Below are 25525 nucleotides of genomic sequence, written 5' to 3' on the forward strand. Positions count from 1 at the left end.
AAGGCAATTTAAAAATTTTAAATAAATAATTTTTTTTTTTAAAGGAGAGAGGAGGGGGTTGGGGTAAAGGACTGGAGCTGGTGAGAGATGCAACTCCAGGGAAGACACATTCCCTGCACTGATTAGTTCATTTCTGGAGCAATTACTCTTCAGCTTTCCAGGAGTGGCCAGGCTTCCAGATTTTGTTTTTCTTTCTTTTTTTGGATTTTAGAGGATGTTTATTAAAGCTGGGACAGCGAAACAAAGGAAGGAATTAGGGCAGAGGAAGCAACAGGAGAACCTAAGCGGGCCTCTGCTTTGGCTCCGAGAAATGTCACAGGAAAGAAGTGAGCCAGGACGGGCTGCTGTCAGCCACTGGGTCGTCAGAGAGAAAGGGGGCCTTGCAGGCAGGATCAGGGTTAGCTCAGGATGAGCGGCTGCCACCTGCTGCTCCCCTGGTGGCGAGTCTTGTGGTGACCTTAGAACTTGGGGAGAAAAGGTAAAGATACACCCTGGGGAAGAAAGGCGTGGGTGCGCTCCAGAGAGAGGCCCTGCTGTCGTCTGTTTATTCCAACAAGGCCGCCCAGGCTGACCCGGCTGCCACTCCCTGCACAGTTCAGAGTTTCTAGGGAAATGCTGGGCTGACCCCTCTGGATCTCAGCAGAGTAACTCTTCATTGTTACGTTTGTTCTCTGATGCCTTCAGATAGATGCTGCTTCTGTGCTGCATTTTAAAAAGCGTTTTGGTTCAGTGGCTCAGTCTGCCTCATGCCAGGACTTCGTGCTTGAGTTCAGGGTGTTGTGGCTGGATTTGGCGACGGGCACTGAGCGTGTTCATTCTGGTGCTTGCTGTTTTCCCAGACTCGTTTACTTTGCAGCCGTTCTTTCCCCTGGTGTGACACGCCACCCGTAGGCTCAGCGTTCTTATGTGGACTTGCATCTGGGTTTCCCCCTGAGGTTTTGAAAGTGGGGAACAAAAGAGAGATTTTCTTGATTAAAAAACGAAAATAAGCTTCAAGGGAAGTAAATGTATCAGCTACTTCTGAATGTTAAGTGTTATGTTTTCATCTGTTTAGGCTTTTTAGCAGTTTGTAAGAAACATTTGGTGGTACTGTGTAATCAGTATTTGTAGACTACCGATCTGAAGTGTGTGGGGATCGCTGGTGCTGCCTACGCCCTGGGACTTGGCACGGGCTTTGGCTCCTGTAATTTGCCCTTAAAATAACCGGGGCGGTTTCTCTCAGGGGCACGCCCTTGCCTTCCCGTCCTCCCTGCTTCCCCAGGCCCAGTATTACCTGAGCCTTTCCCTCTCCGGAGCTCCAGGAGCCCTTCTGCTTCTGCAGCTCTCATGTGGCCAGCTGGCTCCCTTCTACTACCTCTGTAACTTTCTGAATAAAATTTCTCTTATAATTTGAAAAATAAAACAATTCTGTTGAGATAAATGCTGACCTCTTGTTCTGTAGTTTCTCTTGAAGAATGTGAACTGTCTAAACAGCTTTATCCAAAGGAGAATGACTTGGTGTTTTTGGTTCCTGAGAGACTGAAAGGAGAGAAAAGAGAGATGGAGGGGAATTCCATCCAAGCTTCCCACGACTATCACTGTGCTTATGTTCAGAGATTCCGCCGCACCTCAGTCAGTAAGTACCTAACGAGACAATGAAGAGAGTCCAGCTGTGAGCTCTTCGTCCTTTCCCCCAGGTCGCCTTTCCCAGCCGTGTATTTGCCCCACAGTTGACCCTTGAACAACAGGTTTGAACTGCATGGGTCCATTTATGCACGGATTTTTTTTAGATACTGTAACTGTATTTTCTCTTCCTTATGGTTATGTTTTTTCCACCTTACTTTAAGAATACAGTATAAATACATGTAACATTCAACATACATACTAAACAACCGTGTTATAGGTAAGGTTTCTGGTCAACAGTAGGCTATTAATAGTTAAGTATTTGGGAGTCAAAGTTATACCTGGGTTTTTGATTGCGAGGAGGGGGTTGGGCACGTCTAAGCCCTGTGTTGTTCAAGGGTCAATTGTACATTCATTGGACCTCTAGATCAATGATGGCGAACCTATGATACCCGTGTCAGAAGTGACACGTGAACTCATTTTTTTGGTTGATTTTTCTTTGTTAAATGGCATTTAAATATATAAAATAAATATCAAAAATATAAATCTTTGTTTTACTATGGTTGCAAATGTCAAAAAATTTCTATATGTGACACGGCACCTGAGTTAAGTTAGGGTTTTTCAAAATGCTGACACGCCGAGCTCAAAAGGTTTGCCATTAGTGCTCTAGGTTGATGACTTGCCATTCAGAGTCCTCTTATTTTTTCTAGACTCATCTGGAAAAGGTCCAGTATTTATTGCTCTAGTCCCGATCTTGCTGCAAGTTCTTTGCCTAGTGTGGTTTTCCCAGCCCCCGGTGTACCCGTGAGCAGAATCTATTGCTCTCGAATTATAATGGAAAAGCTTCCTTTTGAAATGTCCTCTCCTTGTGGTATATTTCCTCATCTGCATTGTACTTGTTATGAAACAGACAACCTGTAAGTCACCTGTTTTTATGTCTTAATCACATTTCAACCTTGGCTTTGTGGCTCATTATGAATGCGAAGACTAAACGTATGACCAAATGTGAGGCACCGTGAGGGGTTTACTGTTTACATCACCCCATCTAATGGGTTGTAGGGACTTCTTTCCCAGGGGAGTATCACAAAAAGGTTAGCTTGAATTTAATGAGCACCTACTGTGCGCCTTATCCTTCCTGTCACATTTATCATCCTCCCAAGCCCTGGAAAGCAGCAAGAATTGTTTGTTCCCACCTGTCAGGAAGTGAGGGTTCAGGCATGTTGAGTACTGCAGCCAGGGTCCTCCTCAGCTCAGCGCTAAGTGTAAGTCCAGAATCGCAGCCTCCTTTTGTTTGGCTGCGAAGAGCCTGTTCTTTATTCTAGGCCAAGCTGCCTTTCTGGCATGGATGCTTTCTTAGTCCCAGTGAGGAGAACGTGATTTCATTATTCTTAGCCTTTTGCATCACATTTTCAAAACAGTGACAAGGCTCCTTTAAGTTCAGCATCAGGCTGCATTGTAACTGGTCGTGCTTACTGTCCGTGCGACCAGAGCGCAGTTCTTGGTATCGAATGCATCTAGAAGAGCAGTAACGGGATACAGCCGTGCTTCTGACGCTTGCAAATGATTACATTTGTTAAATTCATATTTCTAAAGTAGTCTCTTTCCCTGAACTCTTCATGTAGCCCACCATCAGACATCTCTACATTTCAAACCTCGTCCAACATCTGCTTTTCCTTTACTAGGCAGAGCCTCTTCATCTTACACTCCACATCTAATCCATCAGCAAATCCTGTCAGTGCTTCCTTTGAAATGTTCCCTGAACCCAGGCCCCAACTCTGCTCTTGCACCCTGGTCCATCCTGCCATTAACTTTTCTCTGGATGACTGCAGTAGCCGCCTGAGTGGCCCTTTTGCAAGTCTTTGCTTAAGTATCACCTGATTAGGGAGACCTTCCCTGACTCCTGTCTGCAGCAATCCCTACCTCACACTCTTTGGCACATCTCATCCCCTTGCTGCTCTCTTCTGAGCACTTGCTTAGCATTGCCTGATGTGTTTATTGGTTGTCTGCCTCTCTCTGCTAAAAAAAGAAGTCTCCTGAGGAGAGGAACAATGCCGGCTCTTAGGAGGCCTTCAACAAGTTGTTAGTGAGTGAGTTATTTAAATAACATGTCATACAAAACCAAAATTAAATAAATTAAAAATTAAATAAAATATCCAATTCTGAGTAGCCTTTTTAACTGAACATTGTTACTCACTGGTAACTGAAATTGCTTTTTCTCTTTCTTTATACTAGTGCATAATGGGAAATATGAGTGTTCCCTTTTCATCCAGATGGAGGATAAATTCCCAGTCAATGTAAATGAAACCGTGAGATGTGTTATAATCAGTTCTCTGGTAACTACACAAAGGAAGTTGAAAGCAATGTCTTTGTTGAATAGTCGAAACCAACTGGCCAGAGCTATTCTGAATCCAAACCCCATGGACTTCTGTACAACAAGTCTACTAACTACAACATCTGAGGGAATTGTGAGTGATGATTGTATGATCACAGGGAAAGTCAGAAAGTTTTATTGTCAGGTTGTGAAAGCATCGTGTTGTGGGATCTGCTGCCTATTCCTATGTCAACAACAGAACACACACTTTGTGCACAAGGATGTCATTTAGTGCTTAGTCGTCTTTGGTATTGCAGAGTGTGTGTTAGTGGGTCAGCTTGCCTCCTCGGGAGAAAGGTATACTGTAAAGAATTGGAAGTGTGCTTGAAGAGCAACATTAAAATGGGAGGTGAGCATTCTGCCTACATGTCGTTAGGTGGTTGAAGTCCAGGCGTAGGAGAATGGAGTGTTGCAAGTGTGAAGATGAAGCTGTCATTTTGTGTGAACACATATCTCCTTGGAAGAGCTTCATATAAGTTCCAGGAAGTTAACACAGAGAAAGGCAAAAGGAACGTAATATTTTTACCCCCTGCAGTGTGCTAGGGCTTTCACGTGCATCATCTCAGTCAGTTCTCACCCTTCAAGGAGCCCCAGGTCTACAAAGTCTGGGGCTAAGAGAGGTTAAGAGCTTTTTGTTTGTTTGTTAATTTTAATATATTTTTATTGATTTCAAAGAGGAAGGGAGAGGGAGAGAGAAAGAGTAACATCAGTGATGAGAGAGAATCATGGATTGGCTGCCTCCTGCACGCCCCACTGGGGATCAAGCCCGCAACCCGGGCATGTGCCCTTGACTGGAATTGAACCCGAGACCCCTCAGTCCACAGGCCGACACTCTATCCACTGGGCCAAACCAGCTAGGGCAAGAGAGGTTAAGAGTTTTAAGAGACCTAGCTTGTGAGTAAAACTGAGGTTTAGACTCAGATCTGCATCCAAGTCCATGCTCTTTCCACTGTATCACTTGTTTTTCTGTCTAAGGAGAGAGTTGACTAAAACGGGAAGAACCAAAGAAGAAATAGCAGAGAAGTGTAGAACAGCTTATTGTCATCGTCATTATAAGAATCCCAAATAAAAATACACTGTATTCAGTGGGCCAAAGCCTACAGACACAGAGTACCTTTCTTTCCGGTAGTGAGAGTGGTTTTAGATTAAGGGTGGGCCCTTGGGGGTCTTGCCCTATCATTCTCATTCCTGTCTTTTGTGTAGACTGCCTACTTAAGGGATTTCAATGACGACCAGAAGAAAGCGATAGAAACTGCATACGCCATGGTGAAACACTCCCCGGCGGTGGCCAAGATCTGTCTGATCCATGGGCCACCTGGAACAGGGAAATCAAAAACCATCGTTGGCCTCCTGTACCGCCTGCTGACCGAGGTAGAGACGCCGGGGTCGGTGCTGTGGCTGGGCATGGTGCCGCTGTCCTTGAATTAACTGACGTGTGCCTCTTCATGTCAGTGTGCCTTTGTTAATGTGTGGAACTTTATCAGGGGCGGGGGCGGGTAGCGGAGGGAGAGAAGGTTCTAAGAAATAAAAGGGGCAGAAAATGCTGTCTGGGTGAAACTAATCCTAAGGGCCAGAGGGTGGTGGTCTGGTTTCATTTTAGGTCACATCTGCCAGGCGACCGCCTTGAGGGTCTCCCTGGCTATGTTTTGGTCGGATTGAATAGTGAGGGAGGCGCGGGAGGTTGGGAGGGGAGTCTGTGCCTGAGTATTTTAGGATCAGTGTAGGCTGTAGATGCTTTAGATACGTGAACTGCTTGTAAGGGGACTCCGAATGCGCATGGAAGTAGAGAAAAGGATGCGCTGACACATCGGGCTCATGGGTATTTTTGTTTGTTTGGTGCATGTGGCGAATTGTAGAACCAGAGGAGGGGGCAGTTGGATGAAAACTCCAATGCCAAGATCAAGCAGAACCGCGTGCTTGTGTGTGCGCCTTCCAACGCAGCCGTGGATGAGCTGATGAAAAAAATCATCCTCGAATTCAAAGAAAGGTGTAAAGACAAGAAAAATCCTCTGGGTATGATACTTACGTGGGCTGTTCATTAGTTTTTTTGTTTTCTTTTCAGTGTTTCGTGTGGGCAGCTGTGGATGATAAAGAGCAGGCCCTTTCTGGTGGTAACCTGTCCATGGGCTGGGCCCCTCTGTCCTTAGTGATTCTTGTAGCAAATATTGTAAGCGTTTTCTCAGTGCCCGGCACTGTGCTGAGTGCTGAGGTTTCAGCAGTGAAGCCCCTGGAAGACAGTCCCAGGAGGAAGAGGATGGAGGCGTGGGCAGTGAGAGGACCAGATGTAAGCTCTCTAGAAGGAGGGACATGTGGGCACTTCCTGGCACCTTCAGACGACCCTTGACTCAGTCATGTGAGGGCTCAGAAGGCTTCCAGAGGAGGTGGTGCCTAAGGTGAAACCTGAGGAGCGCGTAGGAGTTGGCCAGGGCAGGTGTGAGGGGAGGCGATGCCAGCAGAATTCCTATCAGTAAAAAGGCCCAGAGGTGAGAGAATCCAGCTTGGTCAGTACAGCCAGAACGGGGTCAGTACAGCCAGAACGGGGTCAGTACAGCCGGAACGGGGTCAGTACAGATCGTACGGAGTCATTACAGCCTGTACAGGGTCAGTACAGCCGGAACGGGGTCAGTACAGATTGTACAGGGTCAGTACAGATTATACAGGGTCAGTACAGCCGACGGGGTCAGTACAGATTGTATGGGGTCAGTACAGATTGTATGGGGTCAGTACAGCCGGTACAGGGTCAGTACAGCTGGAACGGGGTCAGTACAGATTGTACGGGGTCAGTACAGCCGGAACGGGGTCAGTACAGATTGTACAGGGTCAGTACAGCCGGAACGGGGTCAGTACAGATTGTACAGGGTCAGTACAGCCGGAACGGGGTCAGTACAGATTGTACAGGGTCAGTACAGCCGGAACGGGGTCAGTACAGATTGTACAGGGTCAGTACAGCCGGAACGGGGTCAGTACAGATTGTACAGGGTCAGTACAGCCGGAACGGGGTCAGTACAGATTGTACAGGGTCAGTACAGCCGGAACGGGGTCAGTACAGCTGGAATGGAGTACACTCCCCAAGGGCAAGAGTGAGTCCTTCACTGTGGTGTCCCAGTGCCTGGAACAGGGCCTGGCTGGGGCTGAGTCGATATTTAGTGCCTGGAAAGCTGGAACAGTGCTCACGGTGGCAGTGATTCTCAGAGCTGAGTATTAAATAACTGTCTCCATGCTGGAGGAGGAGGAGCTGAAGAGTGAAGCGCAGGGCTGTAGAGTGCCCCAGGGTCACGTTCAGCACATCGTAGTTGATGTTGGTGAAGAGAGCAGCGCAGATGATTGAGGGCGCCTGAGTGCAGATGTCAGATAACGCCTTCCTGCCCGCCTCATTCCCACAGCACACATCTTGAGTGGTGGTTAGGATTAGACTTTTCCCAAGCTCATATGTCCTGTCTTTCCTGACCAAATTTTGTTTTTCTTGAGGTTTCCCCAACAGTACCTTTTATCAGTTAGGATTAGATTTGGCTGCAAATAAGAGCAACTCTAAATACAGTGGCTTAAGTATGATAGAAGTTTCTTTCTTACTTGGGAAGTCAGAGGTCGGCAGCTCAGAACTGGTACTGGTGTTGAGTCTCAGAGACCTGGGCTCCCTCTGTCCTGCTGCTCCACTATGTGTGGCCTCATTCCTTAGTGCACCTCATGGTCATAGATGGCTGCTCCAGCTCCAGCAATCAAATCCAGCAGCAAGTGTCCCAGGTAAAAGATGAAGCGGAGACAGAGGCACATCCTAGCCTTATTTTCAGGAAAATTCCTCGACACTGCCAGTAGCACCTCTGCCTACTTCCTTTTGGCCAGAACCTACTCACATGGCTACACCCAGCTACGAGAGAGCTTGGGATGTGCCATCTTTATTCGGAGGGATCAGACACGATTTTCTTTTTACCACATATGTATTACCTACAAATGGAATTCATTGGCTTGTCAAATTACAATACATTGTTAGTTTGCCACTTTCCCAGCCATGATATGTTTGTGAGGTTCATGATTTTATAGATATCACTATCAACACAGTCATTCATAACACCTGCTATGGGGTATTTCATGGTAGGGGTGCATGGTGTATTCATTATCTGTTGATAGACATTTAGGTTCTCTTCCATTTTTTGTGATTTCATACTTTATTGCAATGAACATTCCTATATGTGTGGGTGTTTCTCCAACACAGGTGTAGAGTGTTTACTGCAGCCACCATTGCTCAGTAGTTGAGCCCCATGAACCAGGAGATCACGGTTCAAGTCCCGGTCAGGGCACATGCCTGGGTTGCAGGCCCAATCCCCACTAGGGGGTGTGCAGGAGACGGCCAATCGATGATTCTCTCTCATCATTGATGTTTTTTTTTTTTAATATATTTTATTGATTTTTACAGAGAGGAAGGGAGAGGGATAGAGAATCAGAAACATCGATGAGAGAGAAACATCGATCAGCTGCCTCCTGCACACCCCACACCGGGGATGTGCCCGCAACCAAGGCACATGCCCCCGACCGGAATCGAACCCGGGACCTTTCAGTCCGCAGGCCGACGCTCTATCCACTGAGCCAAACCAGTCAGGGCATCATTGATGTTTTTATCTCCCTCTCACTTCTCTAAAATCAGTAAAGAAATATTTAATGTAAAATAAAATAAATGTCTTTAATTACTACAAGTCTATTCAAATTTTCTAGATTTGAGTGAGTTTTGCTAATTCACATTTTTAAGAAAAATTTCACTTCGTTTAGGTTTTCAAATACATTGGTGTAAAGTTGTTCCTTGTACTCTCATTTTTTAAAATCTCAGCTACATCTCTGAAGCTCACCTTTGTCATTCCCTGTATTGTATGTTCAGTCTCTACATTCACCTGTGGCACAGGCCTGATTGGAAAGTCCCAGAAGAGAAATTTCCCAGCTGAGCTGGGACAAGACAGGTTCATTCTCCTTCAGCCGCCCGTTGGCTTTCTCCCGGGCTTTACCTCCAAGCCCGCCTGGTAGGACTTCCGTCCTTGATGGGAATGGCAGTCTGGCCAGTGTGGTGGTTTGTCACACTCTGTGGAGCTAAAGATTTTCACCTGCGTTTTATTGGCTGTAAATGCACCTGAGCACAGAGCGGTGAGCAGCCCTCGCCCTCGCCCTCGCCCTCCGGGCAGCCACAGCAGCTCGGGGCTTGGCTCTGCTTCTCCGCGTCCTCTTTGTTTTGGGCCTAGAGTTTGTCCTGCCTTCTCCTGAACTCACCTGCAGTTTGAAGAGTGTCTGTCATAGTCTATGAGGCGTGTATCTCTAGGTGTTTCTAGTGAAGTAGGGAGTGAGTTCCAAAGCTTTGTTCTGTAGACTCTGCAGAAGAGGGCTGAGGCTCAAATAGACTGTTTAGAAATTCCCATATGTAGTGAGAGAGAAAAGTCTCTATATTTGTTAAACCTCCTGTGGTTAAGAAATCTTTTTTTATCTTTCACTCACCATTGTCCAAATATATTCTACCATGGAATGTTCTAAAAAACATTATTTGAGAAACATTAGTATAATAGAATCTCAACTCTGCAATGTAGTGTGTTTTACAACCTCGCCAGCTTTCATTAAGTAGAAATGGTCAGTACTTACAGGGCTGCTACAGAGACTGTCTAAAATAATGTGTGTGGCGCTCCCGTGGAGTACCAGGTGTCCAGTCCATTAATTCACAGTAGCTCCCTTCTCTGATGAATATGATGTTAGAAATACACATGACAATGGACAGGGGCTGGCAGTGTCCTCATTCATCTCTGAAGTGTGATTTTTATCAACAGGAAACTGTGGAGATATCAATTTAGTACGTCTGGGTCCAGAAAGGTCTATTAATAATGAGGTCCTAAGATTCAGTTTGGACAACCAAGTTAACCACAGAATAATGAGTAAGTACTGAATACGGTTCACACTACCGTCAGCGCTGTTTCCTTTTGTACAGTGGACAGTAGCTTGGGCATTGGAGGGAGTGGCAATAGTGTGGCTTTGACAACTAGTTTTTCTTCTCGTTACGTGTGTGTGTGTGTGTGTGTGTGTGTGAATTGGCAGACAAGTCTTTATCTTTTTCTTTTTCTTTTTTTTTAAAGAAAAAGACTTACCTTACGTTCAGGAGATGCACAGAAGAAAGGAACATCTAGACCATCAACTAGATGAACTTTCCCGCCAGCGTGCTTTAAGCCGATATGGAAGAGGAATCCAGGTAGCTAAACATCTCTTGCTGAATGGTTTTTAATATATCATAGATACACAAACTAGTTGATAAGTATCTGATGCCATTTTCCATTGTGGAATAGCATAATTTGCTGATAAAAATTTAGACAAAAGTGGTATGCCTTACAAAAAAGTTAAACTTTTTTTGGAAAGGATAAGATAGTAAACGGCCTGGGTTTTGCAGGTCTCTGTTTCAGCTACTCAGCTCTGCTGTGGTAGCACAGAAACAGCAGGAGATATACCATCCTAAACAAAGGGGTGTGACTATGTTCCAATAAAACTTTATTTACAAAAACAGATGGCGAGTTGAATTTGACCCACAGATTGTAGTTTGCTGTTGCCTGCCTTATACTAAAACTGCACTGAATTCATTAGGTATCTTTTGATTACAAGTTAAATTTAATCCAAGTTAAGTTAGACAAGTCCTGGCCGGGTAGCTGAGTTGGTTAGAGTGATGTCCAGATATGCTAAGGTTGCAGGTTCAATCCCTGGTCAGGGGACATACAAGAATTCAGCCAATGAGTGCATAAATAAGTGGAACAACAAATTGATGCTTCTCTTTCTCAAATCAGTAAATAAATTTTTTTTAAATGTAGAAAAAAGTTAAGTTAGACAAAAAACGGAATTCACTGGCACCTAGACCTGGGACATCTGGGAGTGGATTAACTTTAGCAAATGATGCCGTGTCTCCACCTTGACCTGCTGGTCTGTGAGTCAGCATTTCTTCTCCCGGAGAAGACGGAGGGCCAGCACTTCTGGGCCCCACCCCAGCTTAGAAAGCCCACTGGGAGAGAAGGCCTCCCTGCTGTCACCGAGCATCTGCTCTGACGAAGAACTTGGATTAGTCCCTGGGTGTGAGGCAGGTCTGGTCCTTGTGTTAAGGGAAAGGGTGCCATGGTTGACCAGGCCTGTATTACATGCCTGCCGCTGTGGCCAGAGGTGATGGAGGTGTGATTGATAGTCTCACATGAACTACCCGGAAACGAGTGAAGGAATGATAACCAAGGGTTGAGATGCTCAGAAGTAGCAGAGGTGCCATGTACCAGACCCAGTGGAATCACACATAGTGTGAAAATGATCAGGTTACCTTCCTGCTCAGTGGATTCTGGGTGCTGGTGGTGAGACTGTCAGCAGCAGACCATGAGAGAAGTTTATCACTCACAGGTCCTGGAGGAAAGACACAGCACACCCTGGGGGGCCACAGGAGGTCAAGGCAGAGTGCAGACAGGGAGGCAGGACCTGGGGCACGTAGGAGCCTTTATTAGGGCCTGTGAGGTGGAGTGCTTAGCAGTTCCCAGGCTAAGGCTGGAGTGGTCAATTCAAACTTCCCAGGGGGGTGTCATGTAAAGGATGGTCAAGGCATACAGGCCCGGGGGCAGGGGAGCCTTGATCACAAGGATGTTGGAGAAATCTCCGAGGAGCTTGCAGTTGCTGTGACTGGGCTACTGCTTCGGCCGGGGCCTGTATGAAGGGCCAGTGTCAGCTGAAGGTGTGCAGGCTGCTTGGCCACACAGAAGGGGTGCGGAGGCAGCGATGCAGAGAGCATCAGGGCCGCGCTGCCAAGAGAAGAGAAACTGGGTGAACCAGCTTTCGTCAAGTGCAGGCTCGCCCTTTGGCAGTGACAGTCCCCTGGGAAGCATTGTAAATGCTGACTCAGCTTTAACGATGGCATTCTCATTTTTTCCAGAGGCAAGAATTAGATGAAAAAATTGCCCAAGTTTCAAAAGAAAGGCAGGAACTTGCGTCTAAAATTAAAGAGGTAAGTAGTTTTACTTATAGCATTTTCCTGGTTTGTCTTTTCTTTTTTTCATTATGACATAGTTGAAATAACCTCTGGGCTTTTATCAATTGCATTTAAATTTTTTTCCATTTTTGAGAATATTAAACAAATATAAAAGTGGAGATGGTGTAATTACATGTATATTTACATTTGTTTCTTTAGCCTAATAATGAGTTCTTACCACCACCTGAGATTTCTAAGAAAGAAGTGATTATAGAATATCTTTCCTTTTCTAGGTCTGGGTAAGTATTAATAAAACCTCTTGTCAGAGGCTCTACTCCACCTCCCCCCAAACTGCAGAATCAGTTGGTCACTGTAGCCAGATGCATAGTAAATAAAAATAAGTTTGTGGTGTCTTCCTATTAAGAAGAAAGAAAATCACACGTGTCTGAGCCCAGCGCAGTGACTGGCAGCTCCATGTTGCCTGTCAAATAGCACAGGATTCCCGTGGGGCCAGGGAGAGGGCGGAACATCCACCAGCGCTGCTAGCAGTGTGTCTGAGGAGACTCTCTCTTGAATGTATTACCAGCCTTCTCTGTGTGGCTAAGTAAAGGCAGTTGAATTTAATGCCTATTTCCATTAGCAGTTTGTTTTTTTTTTAATTAAAAATTAGGTGGAAGCTTTTCAGTAAGATTTTAAACCAGGCCAGACTCAACTTTCCCCAAACTGAAGGATGAAGTTCATGTTTGCAGATAGCAAGGTTTCTGCTACTCGTCACTGTTCTGTGGCTGTGGCACTTGGCTGTTTTCTCACTGATGGCTGAGAGGAGATGGGTGATGGCGCTTCAGCCCAAGAGCCCTGGGGCCCACCGTTGCCACCCCCTGCCCGAGCTCACGTGGGGCCTGGGTCACGTGGGGGTCAGCAGAAACAGGCTGACCGACTCTGATGAGAATGCTGGTTCATGCAGTGAGCGGTGTCATTCACACTGCCTGCTCTGCCACAGTCCCGTTGTGTCTTTGATCTGAAGTTTCTGCTCTTTTCCTAGGTTGGGGTTCTCTTACATTTACTAAATATTATTCTGTCACATAATGAAGATGGGTGCTTTATAGTAAAGTTGCCCTGCCGAAGCCTAGAATTCACATACAACTGAATGGTAATGAACCTTTGTTGTTGTCTCAGGTTCAAGGGCGCCCACAGAAAACCCAGAGCAACGTCATCCTAGAGTCCCACATCATCTGCTGCACCCTGAGCACGAGCGGCGGCTTACTGCTCGAGTCCGCTTTCCGGGGGCAAGGAGGAGTCCCCTTCAGCTGTGTCATCGTTGACGAGGTCAGTGAGCGGGCGGCCGTTCAGCTTGGACTAGTGCTGTGCGGACTCTTAGACGGACAAGGGCTGCGGAGATGGCGACACAGTGGACTGCGCGTCGGATTTTACCTGCCATTACGTAGCCTTTCACGTTGAAACATGCTGCCGCCGCCTCCCCATTGCTCTTCCAGCGGGGGGTGGCGGGGTGTGACTCGTAAGGGTGCCTGCCAGTTCCTCACAGAGCCCTCCCAGGGACTCTCTGAGCTGCTGGAAGAGCTCAGGCTACCTCTGGAGCATTTGAAATGTACTTTGCACAGCTCTGAGCCACTGTATTTTCCTCGTTCATTGAGCATTTGTTAGGTACCTAGTGTTTGCCAGATGTAGCGCCAGACGACAAAAGGGATGGAAATGAGATACAGGAATCGGTCCAGGAGGCCCCAGGTCCCTAGTCCCCGGTGAGAAGGTGCAGGCGGGCGCGATGACCCGTCAGCCAGCGGCAGAAGGCCGGGTCTTGCCATTGAAAGGCCTGCTGAGGGCCAGGAGGCGGCGGGGGGCCGGTCACAGACTTGCAGCCCCAGCAGGAACAAAGGACCCAAACCTGGGCCGCCCGTGGCCTGCTGGCTCGTGGCTGGCTCCCAGGTGTCTGTGGCACCTGGATGGTGGCTAACTTCAAAATACATGTGTGGTCTGTATTGAGTGTTTTTGTTTTGTTGTTTCTGGCATTTGGTGCAGAAGGAGAAAGTGTGGTTCTCCTCTGAATGGTTAATGGGGTAATTTGCAGTAACTTCCACCTTAAAAAATGTTACGGGGGAGTGGGGGGAAGGTCTTTGTTGGATCATCATCTCTTATTTGCAGAGTAAAGTGTTGGAAAGGCTGGGAAAGGAGAACTACCCTTTGAGTCTTAAAGTATCTGACAATGTCCCTTTGTTGGTAATTGTGCTTCTGTTTGTGTGTAATAGGAGCCGCATCAGAGACCAGAGACTAAAAAGAACTTCCTCCATGTGCGCTGGGCTTTTCCTTTGCAACAGGCAGAGAGCAGCTACTTTAAGGGCCGTATCTGACTTATTTTAATAATATGAACACCAAAACCAATTTTAAAAGCAAGGAAAAGAACCCCAACCTAGTGATTTATATTTAAATATGTGCAAATTTGAGGAAAATCTTACAAAGACACATTTAGAGTACATTTGCAGCTTTAGAGTTCAGTATCCTATAGTCCAAGAAAGTGCCTGTGGCCCTCACACCCCCGGGAAGGGAAGGTGACGGAAGGTCGACTGTGCTCTGTCTGCCACCAGCATCATAACCCTCCCCACCCCGCCCCACCTTGCTTCCTGCCTCACGAAAGCTGGCTCCCAGAAGGGCACACCAGGCAGGACCTAGTGACTGTTTGGGGTCATCTGAGGGGCTGGACCCCGCACATATTTCAAAGTTGTGCGGGTGCAGTGTGTGGAGGGCTGCAGCATGGAATGGAAAGGGGTGTTGACGGGCCTCAATTTGAGTGCCTGCTTTGGTGATTGATTAAGAATAAAAATGAGGAAAATCCATTTGGGCTTTTTTTAATTGCAAAAATAATACATGCTTATTGAGGAACGTTCAAAAAATAAATACGAAGTTAATTTCCTCCACCTCTTTCTACGGATAATAACTCAACAGTTAAGTGAGTATTTTAATCAGTCCACGTGGCATTTGTCTGCTCATTGATGCACCGTGTTCAGTCTTTACTTACTGAGGGCCGCCCTGCCCTCGTGGAGCTTGCATCCTAGCGGGAGAAACACAGGAAAGTTCCCGAAGGATGGTGTCAGGTGGCTGTCAGGTTTGTGTATGTCTGGACATGTGTAGGGCTTGGCCTTGTTTAAAGGTGCAGGCCAGTTTGGTTTATTGCCAATCAGTGAATAGACGATCCTTCCGTATGAGAATATGCAAATTGATGTTGTTTTGCTTTTTTTCTGGAAATAGGTGTGTTGCTTCATGTAAGTCCTTTTTTTTCCCCCAGAGAGAATATTTAAAATGAAGTTTTAGCTAATTTGAATAAATAAACTTTTGGGGATGTAAATGGAATTGCCAAATGATTACTAATATTTATTTAGTTACACAATCCTACTTAAATTCACATACGCAAATCATCTATTATTTAGAAGTAATATCTTTTTCTCCACTCTCCCAGTTTGTGAAGCAGGTGAATTCAAGCTTTGCATGTACAGCTTCAATGCCCATGTCCTCACCACCACTCAGGACGAGTTCCCCTCTTGGTGTGTTTTTCAGAGCACATTTTTGCTTCTAGATTATTTGATAAAATGCTTTTCAAATCTTGATCAGATGCTGACATTGAAAAGTATATCCCAGGTACAACCAAGATAACATGACAACAGTTTTCGTTTGTCAGTGAGGTGACTGCTTTTCAGAGTGTAGGCTGGAATCCGTTACTGGGTGGGTGAACTCACCTCAGTCAGTCAGTTCTCTGTTTCCTTCACAAGCATGTTCTGTGAGGCTGGAGCTGGACTGCTGAGGCGGCTGAGTGTGTGTGGGAGGGTGGTCAAAGCCATCAGTCTCTAAAGGGCTTGTTTACAGTGACAAGGAATATTTCTGTTTGTTGAGAGCATAACCCAGAAATGATTGTTAAAATCTGTGTTACATTTTTTTGCTTCTTTCATCACTGAGTCAGGTAACCTCTGTTAGCATCAGAATAGCTTCAGTGTGGCCATTCCCAAGATCATGTCCTTTGGTGGCAGTGTGGGGGTTTCTACATGAGAAGGTCCTCAGCTTGCCTGGCCAGCCTCCATGGCTTCTCAAGGTCAGGGTCAGAAACATCTTTCTCGCCCTGGCCGGCGTGGCTCAGTGGGTAGAGCATTGGCCCGTGGACTGAAGGGTGGCGGTTTGATTCCGGTCAAGGGCACGTACCTTGGTTGCAGGCTTAATCCCCTGCCCGGGTCAGGTCGTGTGCAGAAGGCAGCCAATCGATGCCTCTCTCTCATATCCATGTTTCCCTCTCTTTGGCTCTCTCATCCTCCCTTCCACTCTCTCTAAAAATCAGTGGAAAAAATAGCCTCGGTTGAGGATTTACAAAAAAATAAAAACACAGAAAAGTCTTTCTCTGACTGATTGTTGGTGATGGCCCGAACCTTGCCGGGTACACATTAGAGCTCAGTGACTGTTTTGACTGGGACAAGCAAAGCGGACCCTCCAGGTGACTGCTCTGTTCTCCCTTGCAGACGGCGCAGGACTACGGCTACGAGCAGTCGATGATGGCCCGCTTCTGCAAGCTGCTGGAGGAGAACGTAGAGCACCTCGTGAGCGGCAGGCTGCCGGTGCTCCAGCTGACCGTGCAGTACAGGATGCACCCCGACATCTGTCTCTTCCCCTCCAATTACATTTACAACAAGAGCCTGAAAACCAACAGGTGGGTCCCACTCCCCACCTGAGAGCTGGTTCTGTTTGTAGGATTTAGAAGAACTAGATTTCTGTGTTCTTAAGTCTTGTCATAAGAAGTATAAATCAAAGGTTTAATAATTTTCTCTAATTATAAAAGTCATAGGTAAGCAAAAAAGGGGGAAAGCCACCAATGTTTATACTACCCAGAAATAGTTACTGCTTCCATTTTGGCATGTCTTCTACTCTGTGTACTATGCACATCTTTTTAATTGTTTTAACTAAAAATCATACCATACTCTGCGTAGAATTAAATGGCTTGCTCTTTTTACTTCGTGTGTTGAGTGACTTTCCAGTTGTAATTGTTATGTTTTAATTGCACAGCTCATTCTCTCTAGCACTAGGATAGAAATAAAATGTATTATGTACCTTTCACAAAAGCACATTTCAATTGAAGAAGATCCTTCCTGTGCCGTATCTCCCAGCCTCCTCCTCTGCAAGGAGAACGGTAACATAAGTAAAACGCTTCCTGTAACGGCCTGTGCTCTGACGGGGCTGCTTTCTCGTAGAGGGACTGAGAGCGCGCGGTGTTCCTCAAGCTGGCCGTTCCAGCCTTACCTCGTGTTCGACGTCGGCGACGGCTCAGAACGACGGGAAAATGAGTATGTTCCCCCTTCACTCTCAAGGGAGGTCCCATAATTGTCGAAGTATTTTTGATCATATTTATGTTTAAAACACTGTCTGATGTTGTGCACGATCACTTTTATTTAGCCAGGTTGTGATAGCTTCTCCTTTTTAAAAATAAATTGCCAATGTCTTTCTCTGTATATTTCAGCCTTTTAATTTTAAGTGTATAACGGGGATAATATTACCTAACATGTGGTGGGCACTTGAATAGATCCATACCATGGCCGTAGCTCTGAGCACAGTTATTGTGGTCTAAAAGGAAGACGGGCATCCAGGTAATCACCAAGGTGTTCATTATGCCGGTGGCTGAAGTGTTGTGAAGGGTCAGTATAGGTGCAGCTGACGGAGGGAGGCAGCGGCTGGACAAGGCTGGACATGGCTGGGATTGTTCAGGAAGGAGGGCGGGTGCTGATGAGGAGACGCCGGGCGGAGCCTGGGGCTGCCTCTGTTAGCACCAGGGCAAGCACCACCTGTACAGGGTGAGGTGAGGGGACAGCAGAGTCACTGTGTCCTGGAGCCCCAGCGCAGCCGTGTCCTGGCTGAGGCTCGGGGAGGAGTCAGCAGAGGTGGAGAAGCAGGCGGCCGGGCTTGCGGTGCCAGAGGGATTGTGGAGGGAGCAGAGGGCTGAGAGCCGAGCCCTGGGAGCATTTGGGGGGTGGGAGGTGGCAAGAGGAGTGTAGTCCTGAGGCGACCCAGCAGAATAAAGATTTCAAGGATAGAAGCGACAGCTAGCTAGCGGGTTGTCTGTGTAGCAAGTGTTGAAGTTCGGGCAGTGGGTATTTAAGGCTTTTAAAGCGATACAGGCAAGGCAGTCTCAGGAACAGAGGTGCAGGTGCAGTGTCCCCCGGGGCCCCTGCACGTCGCCTCTGGGGTGGGACTGAAGGAGCGGAGTGTGCTGTTCAGGAGGTGAGTTGGAAGTGCAGGGTGAGGCCAGCGGGAGGACAGTGAGGACTGGGCCACTGCAGGACCCCATGTCGTTCATCTCCAGGGCCCACGCCACTCGAGTTCGTGTGGATGGCATCCCTCAGCCCTGCGGTGCCTGATTGGCACGGCCAGTGGTGGGCATTAGAGAGAGGCTGCAGCGGGAGCACCGTCCTCAGTGTCGGGAAGGCAGCCAGTCTGTAGAATTAGCTTTGTTACCGTCTTCATTATACTTTCATTCTTCCTGTTCCTGTTTTAACATGTTTGAGAAATGGCTTCCTAACCCTCCGCTGCCTTCAGACTCTGTCTCTCACAGCTTTGCCTCACCGGCAGCAGTTGTGCTTCCTCACATGGGCAGGTTGCGGGTCAGTGTCGGCCTCAGTCCCTGCTGTCTGGGTGGTGACACCGCTGCCTCCTGTGCTGGTGGAAGCCACGTGGCACTTCAGTTAGCGGTTGGGCTGCTACTAGGTTTTTGTTGTTTGTTTGTTTGTTTGGCTGCTATCAGTTTTGATGTGTTCTTTTTTCCATCTTAGCTCATATGTAAACATTCAAGAAATCAAAGTGGTGATGGAATTGATTAAACTTCTCAAAGACAGAGGAAAGGATGTTAATTTCCGAAACGTTGGCATCATCACCCATTACAAGGCTCAGAAGATGAAGATTCTGAAGGAGTTGGACAAAGAATTTGAAGGAAGAGGGTGAGGCTTCTGTATTTTTACAGATATTTCCAGTTTTTCTGTTTGTTTATAGAAAGAGGGGCTAGAAGGAAAGGAAAGGGGTGGGGAATGGCAGTCGGTCCAGCACAGGACACTGGGTCGGGGTGGGCCGCTGCAGCCCTCTGGATGGAGCCTCCTGCCACCAGAGGCTGGTCACCGGAGACCTGGCGGCAGGGCTGACCGCAGCTCTCGGCCTTTCCCTTTAGTTCCGGGACTGCCGGTCCGAATTCTAACTGACAAGGTGCAGGAGGTCACATTGTCATGTTTCTGTCTCCTTTCACCTCAGCAGTAAAATTAAAGATTAAATATTAGAAATCCATTAACTCCAAAGTGCCTTACCCTAGAAACACACAACCAACAACATTGACTCTAGAAAAAGTAAAGAGATGGAGTTAGTGATCGAATACTTTCCAACAAAGAACTCAGGGCAGGGTTTGTAAGTGGATAAATGAGTGCTGGTCCACCTACACAGTCAGATACGCAGCCGTAAAAGGAAGGAGGCACTGGCACACGCTACGGCGTAGATGAGGCCGCGCACCCTCATTCCACCGACAGGAGATGTCAGTGCTGAAGAGCCTAGACGTGGACAGCGCGGTCGTGGTTGCCAGGGCCAGTGGGGGAGGGGAAATCAAGACAGGAGTTCTCTCTTGGGCGACGGCAATGTTGTGAAATCAGTGATGACGGCTACGCACCGTAGTGAATGGACTTAAAGCCATTGAACAGTGCTTTACAATGGTGAGTTCTGCGTTATGAGTCACATTTCCGTAAGCACAGATTCCCATGAAAAACGTTTCTGAAAATAGTGCTCTATGAATAGGTCTGTTTAATAATCCTCTTTTCTCAGTAAACACTTCCCTTTTGCAAACAGGCTAGCAGAAGTAGATACTGTGGATGCATTTCAGGGTCGTCAGAAAGATTGTATTATTGTTACATGTGTCAGAGCGAACGCCATACAAGGCTCAATCGGGTGAGTAACTTGAGTACTTCAGTTGTGAAGTTGATCCCCTGTTGCCTTTGCTTCTCTCGATACCTTGTATATTGATTAACCCACGACGGTGTGAGTCTGTTCTTTCATTTAATCAGAGTGAACTCAGTCACTGGGTCACGTGTGTCCTGCGGGGCTTGCTGTTCTCCCTGGGACGTGTCGTAACCTGCTTTTCCTCGTCGCTCTGTGTTTCCTGCTTTGGCCGAGCTTGTTAACTGCGGCAGCGGCTTAGCAGAGATGCTCGGGCGCTGTGGGGGGCGTCAGGAAACTCCCTGGGTCTCGGGCTCTGGGATTTTTCTCTTCTAAGTAGCAGATGAAGTCTGCAGATTATAAATGTTTACTTGTTCTTAAAATGCCTTAATTTCTCTCTGCCCCTGCCCAGCGGTAGTCTGCATGTACACATGGAGGAGGTCAGTTACTTCCGGACCATTTTGTAAACAGTCTCTTCTCCAGCTAATCTGAAATCTCCGCTTTATCGTGTATCAAGCAGTTCTATTATTCCCCAGGTCTCTGTGACCTGTTGTTAAATTTGTCTGATGTTTGTGTGCGTCTGCCCTGGTTCCACCGTATTTTCGTAATCTCAAATTCACTTACATTTAAGAATAATTGATCGAGTATCATCTTTGTAGGATGTGTTTAAGGCTTAAAAATCATACTGTTAAAATTTGCAGCCTCTCATTTGAGTCAGAACAGGAAAATTGGCAGATGCATCCCTTGGAGGGAAAGCACTGGGTGTTCTGTTCACTCTTTTTAAGGGGAATTGCTTCTGTGCCAGGAGCCCTGTGTTGGGAGGAAGAGTGAGAAAGGACTGTGACTTTAAAAGTCAGAGCCCACGAAAAACTGTCTCAAATCGTCCTGTTTCACTCCCTGCTGTGCTGAGTCCGCTGCAGGAAGAAGTAACTGTTCTCTGATCGCCTAGGTTCCTGGCGAGTTTGCAGAGGTTGAACGTCGCCATTACACGGGCCAAGTACAGCCTCTTCATCCTTGGGCACCTGAGGACCCTGATGGTAGGTACATTCTTGGCGACAGAACTCCGAGTCTGTCTGGCGTGGCTGGCAGTGGGTCGGTCGATGGTTCGTTCTGATTCTCCATCAACATGGAAGAGGTTTCGGGGACACATGGCGGCTGAAAGAATGAGCCTCTTCCCAGAGTTGTGTCCCCAGCAGCTTCTCCCCGGAGGCCACTCACCTGCCTCAGCCGAGGCCCAGGGGTCCAGTGTCCTCTCCAGGTGACCTTTGAAAAGTCTCTGCACCGTCGGCGGGCAGGTGCCATGTGACTCTCAGTCGTGAAGGGCTAGCGTTGGTCAGCGTGGCTGCCGTCGGCCCAGCGGCACACCACAGCGAGGGCGTCGGGGAGAGCCGAGCTCCCTGCGTGCAGACTCTAGAAGTAGCGGCCAGCAGGCTCGTTTGGTAGACAGATGTGCAGCCTCCCCTGGTGACAGCACCATCAGCTAAAGCTTGTATTTGCTACTAGTCTCAATGGGGGTGACTTTCGGTTTTCCTAATTTTCTCTAACCAAGTTCTTAGGCGAGATTTCCCCATTTTGGTTAGTACCACCAGAGGGCGCTCAAATGTAGTCTTTCTCATTGAACTCTACCGGTCTTCAACGACTCTGTTGTACCCCCTTAAAAGAATTTTTAAAGCTTGTCCCTCCTATTCTTAAGCATAAGTGTTGCTAAAGGCACAACATTCAATCTTGAATGAAGGTGGTTTTGCCCTTTGGGGTTTGGGAGGCCCCCGAGAACTTGGTGGAAGCTCTGGTGCTTGTCTGGAGCAGTGACGGGCACTCAGAAGTTGGGCCTTTCTGAAGCCAGGCCTTCCAGTTCCAGGTGTCATTACCCTGCGCGAGGCTGGCAGGGCCAGACCAGTAGCCAGGGCACTTCCTGGGATGAAAGCGGAAGTGCTCTGTCTGCAGTGCCCAGCATGCTGATCGCTGGTCGCGGTGCCTGCCTGAGCATGTGCGATGTGGCTGGTACTCCTGAAGTCTTCTTGTATTTGATTTTAATTAGTCGACATGTAAATCGCTCCCTGGGGCTGCCGTCCAGGCTGCAGCACGGCTGCGGGGGGATGGGGTCTGGCCGACGGCGGTGGCCTCTCTCTAACGGGGCCGGGGCTGTGTGCTGGCTTCTTTTCCTCTCAGCCTCGTCTAGCGAGTAGCAGAGGCTGGAGAATCTGTTCATGAAAGTCTGCTTCTTTGTTCATAAATGAAGCTGGGCCTGCTGCTTCCCAAGCCTGTGCGTGTTTGTTGGGTGTAACTGTTTCTCCTTCTCTGGGTTTCAAGGACAATCAGCATTGGAACCACCTGATTCAGGACGCGCAGAGGCGTGGCGCCATCATCAAGACCTGCGACAAGAACTATAAGCAGGACGCCATGAAGATCCTGAAGCTCAAGTCGGTGCTGCAGCGGAGTCTGACCTACCCCCCTTCTGCGGCCGCTGAGGGCTCCGGCCCCCAGGGCGGCTCGCCGGGCAGCGACCAGAGCAGGACGTTGCTGAGTGACTCCCTGTACCACGCATCCTTGGACGCTAGGGAGGCTGCGGATAGTGTTGCTGGAAAGGATCTTGAACGGCCTCCTGTTAAGGACCAGCTTCGGGACCCACGACTGCTCAGGAGAATGGGCATAAGCGCTGAAGCCCCAGGGAGCTTCCCAAGGGACCCAGAGCCCCGGGGCCCCCAACATTCTGAAGCAGCGCCCCCCTTAGGAGTCCCCGGCTTCCCTGTGAGTCCCCAGACTCTGGACCGCGCCTTGAAGCTGTGCCTGGCCACATGGAACAGCCACAGACCTCACGTGCCGTGTGAACCTCCTGGCGCCAGCACTGACTCCACAAATGAAAGTGACCAGCAAGGGGGTCACAGCCACCAGAGAGAGGCCAGGGCTGTCAGTGACAGGGACCAGGAGATGCCCCGCCCTGGGAACCATCACCCCAAGAGGAGCTCCAGCTGGGACGATGGGAGAGCCGCGGAGGAGGACAGCGGCTCAAAGAAGAGGAAGCTCTAGCCACCGGGCGCGCGCGGCCAGCTGCAGGCACACTGCAGGCAGCACGAGGGCTTCAGCTACGATTGTTTCTCCTCAGGAGTGTGTGCTGTTGGGGAGCATGGGCACTGTAACTGAGCCCTGAGCCTCTTGCTCATCGTCAGCTGCCAAAGCTCCAGGGGGTGCAGGGTCAGTGATAATGCCCCGAAGTGCAGCCTGCAGCGCTGACCTCTTGTTCTACAAAAAGTTAGGTCAGACTGGAGCGAGTATTGTAAACGTTGAAATGTATATTTGTATAGCAAACAGCAAAACCCTTTTAAAAGTTAATCTAGTAGACCACTCTTCTTCCCTTGCTTACAATGTGAGTCCTTTTTGCCAGAACAGACTTTGTATTACAAAGAGAAGAGCAGGAGAGGCGGGTTGAGCCACTATGGCAGCGGGTGTGCAATAGGCGGGCCTGGGCAGCCGGGCGCTGCTGGCCAGTGTGTCCGGTTCTGTTTACAAAGTGAAGGCAGGTTCTGATGGACGTTTCTAGACGAGGCATCTTGGCACGGACAGGACATTTCTGGGAGGAATTCAGCCACCTTTTAGTAGGCGCACAGCTCTCTAGCAAAAATTCTTCTCCTTCCTGAAAAAGAAGACTCGGCCATGAAATAAGCCTTGAATGAGCATTCAGACACCCCAGCATTTTGTGAGCTTCCTGTCACGGTGGGCTCCCACTTCAGGGTGGCCCAGGGCAGGCTAGTGCTGGACCCCTCATCCGCTTGTGAGAGGTTGCCAGGGGGCCCAGCTGAGTGACCAGTTTAGATAGAGCCTGGAAAGCCCCATGTTATACATCCGGGGGGAGGGAGTGGATGATCTGGTCCCGGCAGCTTGGGAACCACGAGGGTAGGCCGGGTATAATGCAGGGTGTCCCAAAGAAATGTACACACGTAACAGCTGCTAGATGGATGTTTCCTTCTTTTCAGATGTAGCCCATTGGGATGTTTATTCAAAGTGTGTATTCATTTTTTTGGGACACCCGACTTTTAGGCAGGAATGAAACACCCTTTCAAAGAGGCTAGAAGAGGGAGAGAGAACGTGGGGTTGAGAACCGGGAGAGCGGGATGTTTCCTGCGGAAAGGCCCGGTGTGCGAGCGCCCACGGGAGAGCGTGCAGGGAGGGGAGTCTGAGCGACGGAGAAGCGGGGTGCCGCACCTCAGTCCACCTTCCCAAACACAGCAGAACGGATTAGTGGCAGCTGCCGTTTGCTTTCCTACCCCATTAGCCAGTGGCTGCAGGGGGACTGCCCTGCAGCCACTGGCTAATGGGGTAGGAAAGCAAACCCTGAGGTGAGCGCCACTAGAAGTTTTCTGGGCCTCTGCTTTAAGCAAGAAGGGCTTTGTGTTAGTCAGAAGCTCTACTGCCCGTAGACTCCTAAGAGATCTCTAGAAAGCAGTGTGTGTTTGCACGAGTTTAAAGTCTACCTCATTGCTTGTCCTCCTGGCGTGGTGCCGCACCCCCGCCCGGAGAGCAGGTGTTCCTGGAGTTGGGACAGCTGTCCTGGCTGGGCCGCAGGAGAAGGCGCAGGGCGGGGCAGGGCCGTGGGTAGACATCTCAGTGTTACTTTAAGTTTACTCTCCTGGTAAAATGCTCCGCTTAGCACATACTTGGAGCGTGACAACAGTTCAGAGTCTAACAGCTCTGCGAGCTAGTGAAGGAGGCAGACAAGGCTGTGGGTGAGGATTGCCACGCTCTGCTACAGCGGGCGGCTGCAGAAGCAGGCGTCCCCGGGTGCGTGCTTTGCTGCCATGCCCAACAGTGTTATTTCCAGTTAAGTTCGAGGCCTGTTCTCACGCGTGTTGGCTCCCCCGGTCTGACGGTGCAGGATGTAGTCGGAGACTCGCGTAACCCTTTCCAAGGGCAAGCCTGCGCCCTGCCAGCTCTCCCGGCAGAACGCAGTGTTCCTGCCCTTGCCTTTGGAACCGTTGGTTGTTGAGTGAAAGCATTTGCTGGTGCGTCCCAAGTGTCCCGGCGTGGCTGCGGCAGCTGAGCGCAGCTGGGGGAAAGGCTGCCTGCTCCGGGCCAGCCGGGGTGCTACGCGGAAGGAGGCGCCTGTCTGCTCTTGTACCAGTCGTTCTATCATGAATACATTCTTCTGACTTTGCTTTTCCATGTGTGACCTGCCTGGGGTTTACTGTGCACAGTTTATTTAGTTACATGTCTTCATGTATCAGGAGAATTTTGATAAACACATGTGAATAATCTGTAAATGAGTTTTATAACCAGAATGTACCGAAACTATTTTCTAAAGTGAGTTGTGCACATTATATTTTTTGCTGGAGCTTTGTCTTTTTCTATGCTCTGAATTCCCAGCTGGGATTTGGCAAACTTGAGGCCTGTCATCCTTGTTAAAACCTAAGTTTGAAGAGAAAATAGCAGAATTAAAAAGTGGAAACGCAACTGGCGTGGGTTAGGAGTTCTCTGTTACTAAACTAAGGTGCAGCGTCCTTCCTGGCTGACCCGCCGGGGCCCGTTCGCATCGTTGGATGCCGAAGTAAGTTACGTGGTGGGACTTGTTTAATCAAGCGTATCATCCAGCCCCATCCACTCCGGCTTCCCAGCTCTCTTTGGGATCCTGTTTGTAAGGCGGTGAGGCGCGCGACACGTCACCTGGT

General features: G+C 48.5%; 2 protein-coding genes across 3 annotated transcripts in view; both read left to right on the top strand.

Annotated features, from left to right (window-relative positions):
- Window positions 1-23638, top strand: part of SETX (senataxin) — a 60455-nt gene extending 36817 nt beyond the window's left edge. The window contains exons 12-20 of the mRNA XM_015567732.1: window positions 1442-1615; window positions 3835-4067; window positions 5177-5344; window positions 5830-5986; window positions 9769-9873; window positions 10072-10184; window positions 11883-11954; window positions 13095-13248; window positions 23604-23638. Of these exons, the coding sequence (XP_015423218.1) occupies window positions 1442-1615; window positions 3835-4067; window positions 5177-5344; window positions 5830-5986; window positions 9769-9873; window positions 10072-10184; window positions 11883-11954; window positions 13095-13248; window positions 23604-23638 (1211 nt within the window). The remainder of the gene's footprint in view (window positions 1-1441; window positions 1616-3834; window positions 4068-5176; window positions 5345-5829; window positions 5987-9768; window positions 9874-10071; window positions 10185-11882; window positions 11955-13094; window positions 13249-23603) is intronic.
- LOC107184100 (probable helicase senataxin) lies at window positions 14052-23464 on the top strand. 2 transcript variants are annotated; one of them, XM_015567826.1, is made up of 7 exons: window positions 14052-14269; window positions 16430-16617; window positions 17156-17248; window positions 18728-18892; window positions 19779-19877; window positions 20815-20902; window positions 22176-23464. In XM_015567826.1, the coding sequence occupies exons 2-7, from the start codon at window positions 16460-16462 to the stop codon at window positions 22890-22892; spliced, it is 1320 nt and encodes a 439-aa protein (XP_015423312.1). In that variant the 5' UTR covers window positions 14052-14269; window positions 16430-16459; the 3' UTR covers window positions 22893-23464. The 2 variants fall into 2 exon arrangements, with proteins under 2 accessions (XP_015423312.1, XP_015423307.1); XM_015567821.1 differs by lacking the exon at window positions 14052-14269 and having other exon boundaries at window positions 16274-16617.
- Window positions 23639-25525: the final 1887 nt, after the last annotated feature.

This window comes from Myotis davidii, unplaced genomic scaffold, assembly GCF_000327345.1.
Source record: "Myotis davidii unplaced genomic scaffold, ASM32734v1 scaffold651, whole genome shotgun sequence".
Taxonomy (NCBI): domain Eukaryota; kingdom Metazoa; phylum Chordata; class Mammalia; order Chiroptera; family Vespertilionidae; genus Myotis; species Myotis davidii.

Coding starts and splice junctions, on each gene's coding strand:
- LOC107184100 (XM_015567826.1), top strand. CDS start 16,460: ATGATGGCCCGCTTCTGCAAGCTGCTGGAGGAGAACGTAGAGCACCTC. Junction 18,893..19,778: donor AAAGAATTTGAAGGAAGAGG/GTGAGGCTTCTG, acceptor TTTTGCAAACAG/GCTAGCAGAAGTAGATACTG. Junction 19,878..20,814: donor GCCATACAAGGCTCAATCGG/GTGAGTAACTTG, acceptor CTGATCGCCTAG/GTTCCTGGCGAGTTTGCAGA.